The sequence below is a fragment of the Podarcis melisellensis genome, assembly GCF_964234715.1.
Source record: "Podarcis melisellensis genome assembly, chromosome: 2".
NCBI classification, from domain to species: domain Eukaryota; kingdom Metazoa; phylum Chordata; class Lepidosauria; order Squamata; family Lacertidae; genus Podarcis; species Podarcis melisellensis.
Window position 1 is genome coordinate 122,932,393 of NC_138529.1, and position 14,508 is coordinate 122,946,900.

Below are 14,508 nucleotides of genomic sequence, written 5' to 3' on the forward strand. Positions count from 1 at the left end.
GGGGGGAAGAGGAAAGGGAGGTAGCCCACTTTATTATTTCCCCCCCCCCTTTGAGGCTTCTCTCTGGGCAACTCCAGTCTCCCTCACATGCCTGCGTTTCTGTGCAGAAGCATCTAAAGGGCTCCCCCCCCCCGAGACACCTGGGCCCAACTCCTTCTCACCTGGTTTCCATTGTTCCCAATATATTAGATCTCTTAACTCTGTGGGATTTAAGGGATGGGGAATATTGTTATGGAAAAGGGTGGGTTCCCGTGTTCCCCCCTCAAGAGCCTGCCTTATTATTATTATTGCATCAATGTGCCCCACCTCCCCCATTCCGCATTTTCAGAGGAGGGGGAAGAAGGGGAAAGTTTGTCCCACCAGATAAGACTCCCATCCTCCCTGGCCATGGGGCATCCTTGCTTGAGCAGGTGGTACTTTGAGTCCAACCACATCTGGAGGGCCAGAGATGCCTCAACTCAGCATAGAAAGTTCCTCCAGGGCTCGGTGTTACTTGGGAGTTGGTGGAACTGGATCTTAAGGGTTCTTGAGACATTTCCAAGGGATTGTGATTGGTATCCAGACCGTAACACTATAAAGCCAAGGTGTCCCCACTGAGCAGTTTATCAACCCTGCTGGTCGCTGGGGAAGACCTTCTGAAGGAAATGGTTTGCCCCCAAAGTTGCTTCCTTCCTTCCTCCGCTGCTGCCGCCCACACTAAAGGAATGTCTGGATGAAATCCCAGGGATGCTTGGCTCCTATTACAAAGAGATCCAGTTGATATTCTAGAAAAAAGTGTGGCTAAGATTCTGAGTCACAATCGTGGCTGAAAAATACAGCCAGGGAATATGAAACTGATTTGAAGATTGGTTTCTTCTTTACACATTATTGTTGTTGTTATTATTATTATTATTATTATTATTATTATTATTATTATTATTATTATATTACATTCAGGAGGACACACCACTGGTTTAATCTTCTTTCTTTTCTTCCCACAATCAGTGTTATTCACCTTTAATACTCACCTTTTTCAGTGACATACATATTTTTATCTTGTGATCTTCAGATGAAGAGAGGTATAACAGTTTAATAAATAATTCCCAGTTGGAGCAGAGCTAGAATATCCAGAAGCCCTTGGCCACCCACAGCAAAGGAGGAAGAATAGTAAGAGAGGCCTGGACAGGGAATCTCCGCTAAGATAAGCCAGTGTCAGGAGGCGGGTGCGAGACCTGGCGGCATATAATTATTATAAATCATAATTGGGGTTGGTGTCTCAATCTGGCCTTCCCAGCAGTCAGGCTCCAGCTGCTTTCCTTCTGCATCTCCAGCTCTCTCCATTCCATAATGCAAGACTGAGAGATGGAGGTCCAACCCCAAGAACATTCTCCAACTGAGCACTCCTTCAACCGACCACAAGCACCAAGCCTTGTCACTAGACTTATATATGGGTCTCCAGAAATGGTCAGTATGGACATCCTGAGGCCAAAGGGACGGTGCAGGTGATTAATAAACATCTAGAGGTCGAAGGGGACAGAATGTGGCCCAAGGGGTGGAGGATTATAGTGTAGAAGATGAAGAACTTCATGATGAACTTAGGACCCTGAGGAATATTGGAACATACAGCAGCTCCCTTTCCTGTGAGAAACCACTTTTTATATAACGTAAAGCCCACAGTTCAACCGTATTCTAAGATAATGCTGCTCCATTAACAATAATTAAGGGTTATAAAAGGCTGATGATGCATGACCATTATTTTACATTATTTCATTTGCCTTTCCTAAAAAATTGGAACATATGGAGGACAGGAGAGATTGTAAAAGACGTTAAAATAAGAGCAGGTGCTAATTGATGTATGTAATAGTCCTTTGCAGATGACACAACCTTGATGGCAGAAAGTGAGGAGGAATTAAAGAACCTTTTAATGAGGGTGAAAGAGGAGAGCACAAAATATGGTCTGAAGCTCAACATCAAAAAAACGAAGATCATGGCCACTGGTCCCATCACCTCCTGGCAAATAGAAGGGGAAGAAATGGAGGTAGTGAGAGATTTTACTTTCTTGGGCTCCATGATCACTGCAGATGGTGACAGCAGCCACGAAATTAAAAGACGCCTGCTTCTTGGGAGAAGGGCAATGACAGGCCTAGACAGTATCTTGAGAAGTAGAGACATCACCTTGCCAACAAAGGTTCGTATAGTTAAAGCTATGGTTTTCCCAGTAGTGATGTATGGAAGTGAGAGCTGGACCATAAAGAAGGCTGATCGCCGAAGAATTGATGCTTTTGAATTATGGTGCTGGAGGAGACTCTTGAGAGTCCCATGGACTGCAAGAAGATCAAACCTCTCCATACTGAAGGAAATCAACCCTGAGTGCTCACTGGGAGGACAGATTGTGAAGCTAAGGCTCCAGTACTTTGGCCAACTCATGAGAAGAGAAGACTCCCTGGAGAAGACCCTGATGTTGGGAAAGATGGAGGGCACAAGGAGAAGGGGGCGACAGAGGACGAGATGGTTGGATAGTGTTTTCGAGGTTACCAGCATGAGTTTGACCAAACTGCGGGAGGCAGTGGAGGACAGAGGTGCCTGGCGTGCTCTGGTCCATGGGGTCACGAAGAGTCGGACACGACTAAACGACTAAACAACAACAACAATAGTCCTTTGTTCTCTTCCTAGAAAACAAAAAGGATTTTCTCCCTACCCCTCCCCATTGAAAGAAGACAATAGAGAAGCCAATCAGAATTCTGGTGGGCCATGTCTAATGGGAATAACGAAGAAACCATTTAAATGCATGGAGTGTAAAAACAAAGAACATAAACAATTTGAAAGTATGGAGTGTGGAAGGAGCTTCACTGACAGTGGAAACCTTAGAAAACATCAATGGTCTCACACAGGGGAGAAACCATTTAAATCTATGGTGTGTGGAAAGAGCTACAGTCGGAGTGGAAACCTTAGAATCCATCAACGGAGTCACAAAGGGGAGAAACCATTTGAATGCATGGAGTGTGGAAAGAGCTTCACTACTATTGGGAAACTTAGAATGCATCAACGGACTCACACAGGGGAGAAACCATTTAAATGTATGCAGTGTGGAAAGAGCTTCAGTCAGAGTGGAGAGCTTCGAATTCATCTACAGACTCACACAGGGGAGAAACCATTTAAATGCATGGAGTGTGGAAAGAGCTTCAGTCAGAGTGGACACCTTAGAATTCATCTACGGACTCACACAGGGGAGAAACCATTTAAATGTATGGAGTGTGGAAAGAGCTACAGTCGGAGTGGAAACCTTAGAATTCATCAACGGAGTCACACAGGGGAGAAACCATTTAAATGTATGGAGTGTGGAAAGAGCTTCACTGAGAGTGGAAAACTTAGAATTCATCAACGGACTCACACAGGGGAGAAACCATTTAATTGCATGGAGTGTGGAAAGAGCTACACTACTAGTAGAAGCCTTAGAATTCATCTACGGACTCACACTGGGGAGAAACCTTTTAAATGTATGGAGTGTGGAAAGAGCTTCAGTGGGAGTGGACACCTTAAAAATTCATCGACGGATTCACACTGGGGAGAAACCATTTGAATGCATGGAGTGTGGAAAGAGCTTCAGTGGGAGTGGACAGCTTAGAATACATCGATGGACTCACACAGGGGAGAAACCATTTGAATGTATGGAGAGTGGAAAGAGCTTCACTACTAGCGGAAGCCTTAGAATTCATCAAAGGACTCACACAGGGGAGAAATCATTTAAATGCATGTAGTGTGGAAAGAGCTTCAGTCAGGGTGGAAACCTTAGAATTCATCAACGGAGTCACACAGGGGAGAAACCATTTAAATGCATGGAGTGTGGAAAGAGCTTCAGTCAGAGTGGAGACCTTAGAAAACATCAACGAACTCACACGAGGGAGAAGCCATTTAAATGCATGGAGTGTGGAAAGAGCTTCAGTCACAGTGGAAACCTTAGAATTCATCAACGGAGTCACACAGGGGAGAAATCATTTAAATGCATGGAGTGTGGAAAGAGCTTCAGTCACAGTGGAAACCTTAGAATTCATCAACGGACTCACACAGGGGAGAAACCATTTAAATGCATGGAGTGTGGAAAGAGCTTCAATAGAAGTGAACACCTTAGAATTCATCTACGGAATCACACAGTGGAGAAACCATTTAATTGCATGGAGCGTGGAAAGAGCTTCAGTGGGAGTGGACCCCTTAGAATTCATCAACGGAGTCACACTGGGGAAAAACCTTTTAAATGTATGGAGTGTGGAAAGAGCTTCAATGGGAGTGGACACCTTAGAATTCATCTACGGACTCACACAGGGGTGAAACCATTTGAATGTATGGAGTGTGGAAAGAGCTTCAGTCAGAGTGGACACCTTAGAATTCATCAACGGACTCACACAGGGGAGAAATCATTTAAATGCATGGAGTGTGGAAAGAGCTTCAGTCAGAGTAGAAAACTTAGAATTCATCAACAGACTCACACAGGGGAGAAACCATTTAAATGCATGGAGTGTGGAAAGAGCTTCAGTCAGAGTGGAGCAAAATTGAAGCTTTCTTTGTTGGGCCGAATTGCTGCTATTAAGATGAATGTATTGCCAAAGATGTTATTTCTGTTCCAAACTTTGCAAATTGTGGACAAAACGGAGTGTTTCCGGAGGTGGCAGAGAGATATTTCCAAATTTGTCTGGCAGGGCAAAAAGCCCAGAATTAAGTTTAAGATATTAACAGATGTGAAAGAAAGAGGGGGCTTTGCCCTGCCAGACTTAAGGTTGTACTATGAAGCCGCAGCTTTCTGCTAGTTAAAAGATTGGCTACTTCTCGAAGACACTGACGTGTTGGATCTGGAAGGATATAACAATGCTTTTGGTTGGCATGCATACTTGTGGTATGATAAAGTTAAGATCAATAAGGCCTTTAAGAACCATATTGTCAGGAAAGCAGTTTTTAATGTCTGGACAAAATATAAAGACTTATTGGAAAATAAAACTCCAAAGTGGCTCTCACCTTTGGAAGCTAAGGCTCGAAAAAGACCCAATATGGAAGCCTATTGGCCAAAATATTGGGAACTGTTAGAAAAAGACGGAGATAATTGGAAATTGCAGAGTATGGAGAAAATGAAGGATAAAGTGTGAGACTGGTTACACTACGCTCAAATTAAAGAAACTTTCAAAAGTGATAAAAAGCTAGGGTTCCAGGTGGAGAAATCGAAATTGGAAACAGAATTGTTAGAACCTAAGACTAAGGTACTTTCAAGAATGTATAACTTGCTGTTGAAATGGAATACACAAGACGAAATGGTTAAGTCGGCTATGATAAAATGGGCACAGGATATTGGGCATAACATTATGTTTGAAGACTGGGAAAGGTTGTGGACCACTGGGATGAACTTTACTGCATGTAATGCTTTGAAAGAAAATGTAATGAAAATGATATACAGATGGTACATGACCCCAGTTAAACTTGCCAAAATATACCATTTGTCTGATAATAAATGTTGGAAATGTAAAGAAAATGAAGGAACATTCTTTCACCTCTGGTGGACCTGCCCTAAAGTGAAGGTCTTCTGGGAAATGATATACAATGAGCTGAAAAAGGTATTTAAATATACCTTCACTAAGAAACCAGAGGCCTTTCTTCTGGGCATTGTCGACCAGAAGGTGTTAAAGAAGGATAGAACATTTTTCATGTATGCAACAACAGCAGCAAGGATACTACTCGCTAAGAACTGGAAAACTCAAGATCTACCCACACTGGAAGAATGGCAGATGCAACTGATGGACTATATGCAACTGGCGGAGATGACTGGCAGAATCCGAGACCTGGGAGAAGAAAGGATCGAAGAAGATTGGAAGAAATTTAAGATTTATCTACAGAAACATTGCGATTTAGTGGAATATTAAGTGATTAAGTAGGATGCTTGGTTATAAATAATTGGCCATCACTAAATTGGATCAGAATTTGATGATAAGAGAGATTAAGAGAAATAAAATTTGTAGGAGAATTATATTATTGTATTTAAATAAGTGGTTATAAAATTGAAAATAAGATGATAATTTGCTTGACAAAAATTTATTAATGATGTAAGTGGGAGCGGGGGATGTGAGGAAGTCTAAAGATGTTATGAAATTTTGTAAAAACAAAGAAACGCTGTTTATTATTTCTGTATTTCTTTTATTAAAAATTCCAATAAATATTTATAAAAAAATAAAAAAATAAATGTATGGATTGTGGAAAGAGTTTCAGTGCAAATGGAGTTCTTACAAAACATCAACAAACTCATACAGGGGGGAAACCATATAAGTCCTAGGGAAGTGGACAGAGGTTCAGTTGTAGTGGAAGTCTTACAAACCATCAAAAGACTCCCAGGGGTAAGAGCTGTAAGAGTGGAAACACCTACAGGCCATCAATTAAAGAAGAGAGTATTGATCCTGCTTTGGTTATTATGCAACTAGAAGGAGCATTGATCCTGCTTTGGTTATTATGCAACGCTTTTTAGAGAGTAGAACCTTTTTCTTTCCAAGATGACATTTTCTTTCACATCAATAACAGGAAATCAATCTTAATTCCATGCAGCGTGTGTTAGCTTCTGTTGTTTGTATGTAACGTGGTCTAGGCATTTATTTAAAGTAATGAAGGTCACATTTCACAATAGTAAGCATAATATAATATTTAATGTGAATCAGTCGTGTTGCTGCTGAATGAGAGTGGACTGAGAGTGAGCTGGTGTTGGTGTTTGGTGGAGGGAGTTGGAAATGCTTGTATCTGGGAATGGAGAGCTGCTCAAAGTGGAGCTGAGACTGGTGGTCTTGCATGAGGAGGGAAGGGGGCACAGTGAAGAAGGGGCCGTACCAGAGCATCTCAAAGCAATGTGCTGGGGGGCGGGAACCATGGTGACACAAGTGTGTGTAGAATGCTATCCCCAAAATGAAACCGTAAGGATGAGTATAATGGGGAAGGAGGTTCAGGCAGGTCCCCAACCCAGAATGCTAAGGGTCAGCTTCCTCTAAATCCACCAGCTGCCCCAAGGCAGGAGCCACCTCTTGGCCTGAAGGTGGAAAACCTACGTCCAGCTTTGCAACTGGACATGAACCGAGGGCAGTGATGGCAAACCTTTTCCAGACGGAGTACCCAAACTGCAACGCAAAACCCACTTTTTCATCACAAAGTGCCAACTATTGCAATGCACTCTGTGTGGGGCTAGCTTTAAAGGAGACCCGGAAACTACAACTAATGCAGAATGCGGCAGCTGCACTGGTGACTGGGAGCAGCCGCCGAGACCACAGAACACAGGTCTAGAAAGGCCTATATTGGCTCCCAGTACGTTTCCGAGCACAATTCAAAGCGTTGGTGCTGACCTTTAAAGCCCTAAATGGCCTCGGTCCAGTATACCTGAAGGAGCGTCTCCACCCTCATCGTTCTGTCCAGACACCGAGGTCCAGCGCCAAGGACCTTCTGGCAGTTGTCTCCCTGCGAGAAGGCAAGTTACAGGGAACCAGGCAGAGGGCCTTCTTGGTGGTGGCACCCGCCCTGTGGAACACCCTCACACCAGATGTCAAAGAGAACAACTACCACCAGACTTTTAGAAGACATCTGAAAGCAGCCCTGTTTAGGGAAGCTTTTAACGTTTGATGCATTATTGTAATTTAATAGTTTGTTGGAAGCTGCCCAGAGTGGCCCAGCCAGATGGGCAGGGTATAAATAATAAATTATTATTATTACTATAACGCGGCAATTCTACCTGTATATTTAATTTTTTTCTGTTTGTTTCACATTTCTTCTTTATGACTACCGTTGTAATGAATAATCCTTCATAAAAGTTATTGCCTTACATTCTTCATTAAATTGTCTTTCCATTGATCTGTAATGTTATGGTATAACTCAGTGCTTTTTTTCTTTTAAAAAAATGCTTAGGGGGTACTTGTTGCGTTCGCAAAGTAAAGGAAGGATTGAACTCTGATTAAAAAGAGTACACACAGAGACTTGAACCAGCAAGACTCTGGGAAGGGTGCGTATAATCGTGTCTCTCTGTGCTTGTCCGATTCCCACAGCCCCCGGCCCAGGCCGTTTTATTCACAAAAGAACTTTTTACAGAGTGTTCGTAAGAACTAATCAGATTTCATCTGAGCATTTCAACAAACCCACGTGGGGGGAAAGTTAAACTACTAAAACGAATTAAGCACAAATATTTCTGGGGTAAACAAAGAACAGAACTACAAAGAAGAGCATTTATCAACCCCGCAGGTCATAAACAAGCACTACACATGATAAGGAGGATGACCAGGAGGACAGCGGATCATTATCCCCTTCATGTGAGATCTGTTTCCTGGCCCTTAGATTAACATCCTAAGATTACCATATAGAAACCTACTTCAAAGAAGTTTGCCCAGACTTCCGGGTTGACGCGATCGGTTTAATGGCGGACTCCCTCCGAGCTCCGGAGGGAATCGGCTCCATCGAGGACGGGTCTTGCCGCGCCGGCGACGCGGGGACCCTTAGAAACCACAGGTGCTGATACCTGTGGACCTGGTGACTCGGTGGGCACCTTAAGCGCCCTCCTCGACAGTCAAAGAGCCTTTTTAAAGGCTGCGGAGAAGGTCTGAGGAGCGGCGTGGTGCTGAGAGTAGACCGCTACATCGGTGGAGCGAAGCCGCAAGCCATTGCCGGAGAGCGTCAACTTTCTTCCTGACATTTGGACTGAAACAAATACCCTCGTGAGTAAAACGAAATTTGGATTTTAAAAGAAATTAACTCCTTTAATTTGGCGAACGGGGGGGCTGTGTCAAAAGGAAGCCCACACCCCCCCCCTGCATGTATGATCTGAAGCAAGGAGCGAAAGCCTAAGATCGGATTAAAAAGATCTTCTTTTTGTCTTTTGGGACTGATAAAAGATTCCATCGATTTGTGAAAACAAGCTTTTTTCTGTCTTTTTAAGTTGTGCTGGAGGAAGAGGCGTATTTGGAAAAAATTTTGGGAACCCCCACTCGGGATCCGGGAGTGTTCCGCATTAGCCTAGCCTGAAAGAAAGGGAGTTTGACAGCTGTCATCTGAGCTGTCAAACAGCAGAATCAAGACAAGAACTGTATCTTTATATCTCTCTGATCCAAAGGTGTTACATTTAACCAGAAGTGGCTGGAAATTAAGTAACAACAAGTAATAACAAAGTAATAGACTGTTGGTAAAGGGAAAAAATGGTAATCCCCCTAGGGGAAACCAGAGACATTACAATGGCTGCAGAAGGAAAATTACAAGCAGAAATAGAAAGAGCCCTTTTTCTCGTGGGAATTCTACAAGAGCAAGAGATAGCTATGGACAAACAGCTCACGGCTTTGACTTCAAAAACAAGCAACTCTACTGAAGGAACTGAGGATTTGACCTTGAAAGATTCTGCAGCTGAACTGGAAAAAGTTTCCTTGAAGTTGGAGGACAAGGAGTCTGGAGGGCAAAAAGTACAGGAACAGGACTTCATGCAGCAAGGGGACAGAGAAGTTTTTTGGACTATGGATTTTGAAAAGAGAAAAGTAAAGGAGGAAGTTTTTGGACACTATAGATGGGAAGCTGAAATAATGAAGAAATATAACTGGGACTTCCTCCTCTTTTCTGGCATTGGTGAACCTGATTTAAGGGAACATCTGGCAGAACCCCTGCAGCAAGTCTTTTCAACTAGGATTGATTGGAGAGAAGGCGAAGAGACTGCATTAGACATCCCTCGAGACTTGAAGATTAATAAGAAGGACTATCAACAAAACAGGCAGAGAGAGACTCAAATGGTGTCAGAGGCCTCAGATGTGAGGAATCCGGGCTAGAAGTTTTATAAGAGGGCAGATATCTAGGAAGGGACAGATATCCGGACAAGGAGGGAGGGGGAAAAATAGAAAGTTTTAAAACTATTTTATGACTTTTGGGTTTTATAATTTTGACTTATATTTTAACATGAAAATGGGGAAATTTATGGTATAAGAACCTCGATCGATCTTAGAAAAAGAATTTAAGGTATATAAGAAAATGGGATAAATAAGTTGGGCCTAATAAAGGGAATTAAGTTTAAATATAATAAGAAGAGGTTTAAGGAATGAAACAAGAACTTGCTGAATTAAGTTTGAAAATTGGGATGCATGGGTGGGGGTGGGGGGAAGTCAATGAAAGAGGGTTACGAAAGAATCTATTTGTGTTTATTTCTCTCCTTTTTCTTTTTTCTTTTTTTTTCTTTTTCCTTTTTTCCTTTTTTCTTTTTTGCTTTGTATTAAAATTTGAAAATTCAATAAAAATTATATTAAAAAAAAAAACAAAGAAGTTTGCCCACTCTCTTTATGGCCCAGGAGGCCTGCCTGGCGAAGCAACTGGGCTGTGTAAGTGACTTTTCAGGCAAGAGAGAAATGGGCAGCAGAGGGAAAAGGGCATGAAAAGGGCATGAATGTAGAATCTTATGGGATTTAATCAGAAATTATTGTCAATATATCAAACCCAGTCAACACAATGTCTTCATCGTGGACGCGATGGCTTGATGTATATTTTATAATTCCACATGGTAATCCCATCTGATCCCTACAGTACTCTCATTTTCACCACAGGGGGAGGGGAAAAATAAATACAGTGGTACCTCAGTTTTCAAACACCTTAGTTCCCAAACTACTTGCAACCTGAACTCTTCAAACCGAGAAACGAGTGTTCCAGTTTTGGAGCTTTTTTCGGAAGCCAAACATGCTCTGTTCTGAGTATAACTTCCGTTTTGAGTGCCATACTTCTGTTTTCCTTGTGAGGGAAGGTGGGCCGGGCGGCAAGTAGGAATGGGATGGGGCTGCTCCGCTAGGCAGCGTTGCTGCTTGCACAGGAAGAGGAGCTGGATGGGGGCTGCTGAGCTGGGGAGGGACAGGCTCCGTCACCCTTTCCGTTGAGGGGTTTGAGGCTGCACTCCCCTCAAGGGAGAATTTTAAAGGAGCCCCCCACCTCCGCCTCAGATCCCCTGCAACCCCGTGAAGGCAGCCAGGCGGAATAGTTGCTGGGGTTGGGGAAGGTGGTGGCAGCCCGGAAGCTACATCTGAGAGCATCTGCACCACCTGAAGGCAGCCAGCCACTCCTCAGCAGGGCTGCCCTCTCCCGCTCCTACTTGTGTGCAAGGAGGAGTGGAGGCAGGGATCTCTCAGCGCAAAGCCTCCACTTCTGAGAGATCTCCGCCCTGCTCCTGAACAGGGCTGCCTTCAGAGGTCTTTGACATCTGATGGGAGCGTGTGTTCCACAGGGAGGGTGCCACTACCAAGAAGGCCCTCTGCCTGGTACCCTGTAAATGTGAGGGAAGTGGACCTCCATGATGATGGGGGGATATTTTCTTTTCCTTGTGTTAGATGGATGTTGAAACAAGGTGTGATTGACATGGGCATGTCTGGATCACAGATTTCTGCCCAACACCACTCCTCTTCCGGGACATACCTGTGATGTTTTGATAACCCACTGAGAAATGTGTTGTGGGAACTATTAAAAACTCATGTAATCTTTATTCTGGAAATTTTCTTTTTTGCTCTTCTTAGAGATTGAGACCTTTGTTGCAACAAATAAATGATCAGGCCTTTTGGCCATTGATTTGCTTCCTCTTTGCTTGCCTGCCATCTCGAGTTTTCTGATCAATCCAGCATTTGCAGGGCTAGACTCCAGCAAAGTTGGAAAGCTCCACCAGGGCTGCTGCTTCTGTCTTCTCCGGCCAACGCAGCCTCCAACCTGCCCTGGAGAAGCCCAACTGGGGCTACTGGGACGACAACTGGGACAGGTAAAGCCAAACATCTTCAGGCCTCTTTGCGGGCGGGCCAAAATCGCTCATCTCCCCCCAAAATATAGTCCGGCCCCCAACAACGTCTGAGGGACAGTGGACTGGCCCCCTGCTGAAAAAGTCTGCTGACCCCTGATCTAGTAGATCCATTGTTGTAACCATATCAAAAAAGTATTTGGTATTTTGCCTTCTTCTGAGATACTTTTCCTCAGTGTTCTGTCATAGTCCAGTTATACTACTCCATTAAATTCACCCGTAATAATTATATTTCTGTCATAAACCTCAGACATACTTTCCTCCAGTAGTTGGAAGAAATCTCATAATAATAATAATAATAATTTTTTATTTATACCCCGCCCTCCCCAGCCAAGGCCGGGCTCAGAGCGGCTTACAAATAATAAAAACAAGAAGAATGATTACAACTTAAAAACAAAAATAAAATACAACATTAAAATAATGGAACATAAAAATATTAAAATGTAGTCTCATCGCAGGAGGAGAAGGAAAAGAAAAGAGAGAGAGAGAGAGAGAGAGAGAGAGAGAGAGAGAGAGAGAGAGAGAGAGAGAAGGAGGGAGGGAATCAAATTGGCTCCAAGCCAAAGGCCAGGCAGAACAACTCTGTCTTACAGGCCCTGCGGAAAGAAATCAGATCATGCAGGGCCCTGGTCTCATGAGGCAGAGCGTTCCACCAGGCCGGAGCCAGAGTTGAAAAGACACTAGGGTGTTGCTATTTATGGACCTTGAGGCTCTCTGTGGGGCATACCAGGAGAGGCGGTCCCATAGGTACGAGGGTCCTAGGCCATGGAGGGCTTTAAAGGTCAAAAGCAGCACCTTAAATCTGACCCTGTACTCCACCGGGAGCCAGTGAAACTTGAAAAGCACTGGGTGAATATGCTCCCATGGCAGAGACCCCGTGAGGAGCCTCGCTGCAGCATTCTGCACCCGCTGGAGTTTCTGGGACAGCTTCAAGGGCAGCCCCGCATAGAGCAAATTACAGTAGTCAAGCCTGGAGATGACTGTTGCATGGATCACTGTGGCCAAGTTGGGGTGGGAAAGGTAAGGGACCAACTGCTTGATGCGGCGAAGGTGGAAAAATGTCGCCTTGGCTGTTGCTGTAACCTGCGCCTCCATGGAAAGGGAGGCATCAAGGATTACACCCAAACTCTTAACGGAAGGCAATGCCACTAATTGGGCCCCCGCAAGAGAAGGGAGTTGGTCCCTCATCCCCATGCCATCCCGACCTAGCCATAGGACCTCTGTCTTCGAAGGATTTAGTTTCAATCGGCTCCCACGAAACCATCCAGCCACAGCTTCCAAGCATCTGGTCAGTTTGTTCGGGGTCGAGTCGGTGTGGCCATCCATCAGCAGATAGAGCTGAGTGTCATCAGCATATTGGTGACAGCCCAGCCCAAAGCTCCGGATAATCTGGGCAAGGGGGCGCATAAAGATGTTAAAAAGCATCGGGGAGAGAATTGCGCCCTGCGGCACTCCACACACCAAGGAGTGGTGCGACGACATTTCCCTCCCTAGTGCCACCCTCTGTCCCCGACCAGAGATAAAAGAGCACAACCAGTTACGGGCTATGCCCTGTATTCCCACGTCTGCGAGGCGGTGGTCCAGAAGATCATGATCGACTATGTCAAAGGCTGCTGACAAATCTAAAAGGATCAGCAGTCCTGACCCGCCTCGATCCAGTTGTCTACGGAGATCATCTGTTAGGGCAACCAGAGCCGTCTCCGTCCCAAAACCAGGACGGAAACCAGACTGAAATGGATCTAATGCCAATGTTTCCTCCAGAAACCTACCAAGCTGTTCAGCAACCGCTCTCTCAGTTACCTTACCCAGGTATGGAAGATTTGAAACTGGGCGGTAATTGTATAGGTCTAAGGGATCTAATGAAGTTTTTTTTAAGAGTGGACACAACACTGCTTCCTTCAGTTCCCCTGGGAATGTCCCTGTGTCAAGGGACAAATTGATAATTTCAACCAGGGGGGTCCGCACAACATCTGGACACTCCCTAATCAGCCAAGACGGGCACGAATCAAGGAGGCAGGTGGTGGGCCTACCAACTTGGAGGAATCTATCCACATCAGTAGGGAGTATCCGATCGAAATGGTCCAACACTGGACCTGAAGTCAGTCGAGGGGCCTCCAGTTCAGTCACTGTATCTAAATTGGCAGGGAGGTCACGGCGGAGCAACAGGACTTTCTCCGCAAAAAACCTCGCGAATGCCTCACAGCTGTGGGTCGAATTTGTGCTTAAATTTGGTTGTCCTTCTAAGGACGTTATTGACCTAATTATTCTAAAAAGTTGTGCCGGGCGAGAGCTAGCGGATGCAATGGAAGCTGCAAAGTAAGATTTCTTAGCAGCTTTCATAGCCATCTCATAGGCATTCATAAGCGTCCTATAAGATGTTCTTGAGGCTCCGTCACGAGTCCGTCGCCATACTCGCTCTAGCCGTCTGAGATCCCGCTTCATTTTCCGGAGCTCCTCAGTAAACCAAGGGGCCCGGTTTCGACGGGGTCGCAGAGGGCGCTTAGGCGCGATCTCATCAATGGCTGCCAAGAACCGGTTATTCCACTCCTCAACAAGGTCATCTAATGAGTCGCCAGGAGGAGCAGGGTTCCGCAAGGCTTGTCGGAATCTATCAGGATCCATCAGTTTTCGCGGACGAGCCCAAATAGGTTCGCCACCCGAGCCGGGGAGGAGCGGGAAGTCAATCTTGGCTTTCAGAGCGTAGTGATCAGACCATGGCACTTCCACAGCAG

The 14,508-nt window shown here is 44.7% G+C and overlaps 2 protein-coding genes across 2 annotated transcripts in view; both read left to right on the plus strand.

The window, feature by feature from the left end:
- Positions 1 to 3,920, plus strand: part of LOC309365057 (uncharacterized protein) — a gene marked incomplete at its 5' end in the record, with an annotated part of 27,746 nt that extends 23,826 nt beyond the window's left edge. The window contains one exon of the mRNA XM_081903186.1: positions 2,653 to 3,920. Coding sequence (XP_081759312.1) covers positions 2,653 to 3,559 — 907 coding nt within the window. The 3' untranslated portion in view covers positions 3,560 to 3,920. The remainder of the gene's footprint in view (positions 1 to 2,652) is intronic.
- The window catches only part of LOC309363281 (uncharacterized protein), a gene marked incomplete at its 5' end in the record, with an annotated part of 163,115 nt that continues 152,506 nt past the window's right edge, over positions 3,900 to 14,508 (plus strand). Inside the window, one exon of the mRNA XM_081899386.1 lies at positions 3,900 to 4,494. Coding sequence (XP_081755512.1) covers positions 3,900 to 4,494 — 595 coding nt within the window. The remainder of the gene's footprint in view (positions 4,495 to 14,508) is intronic.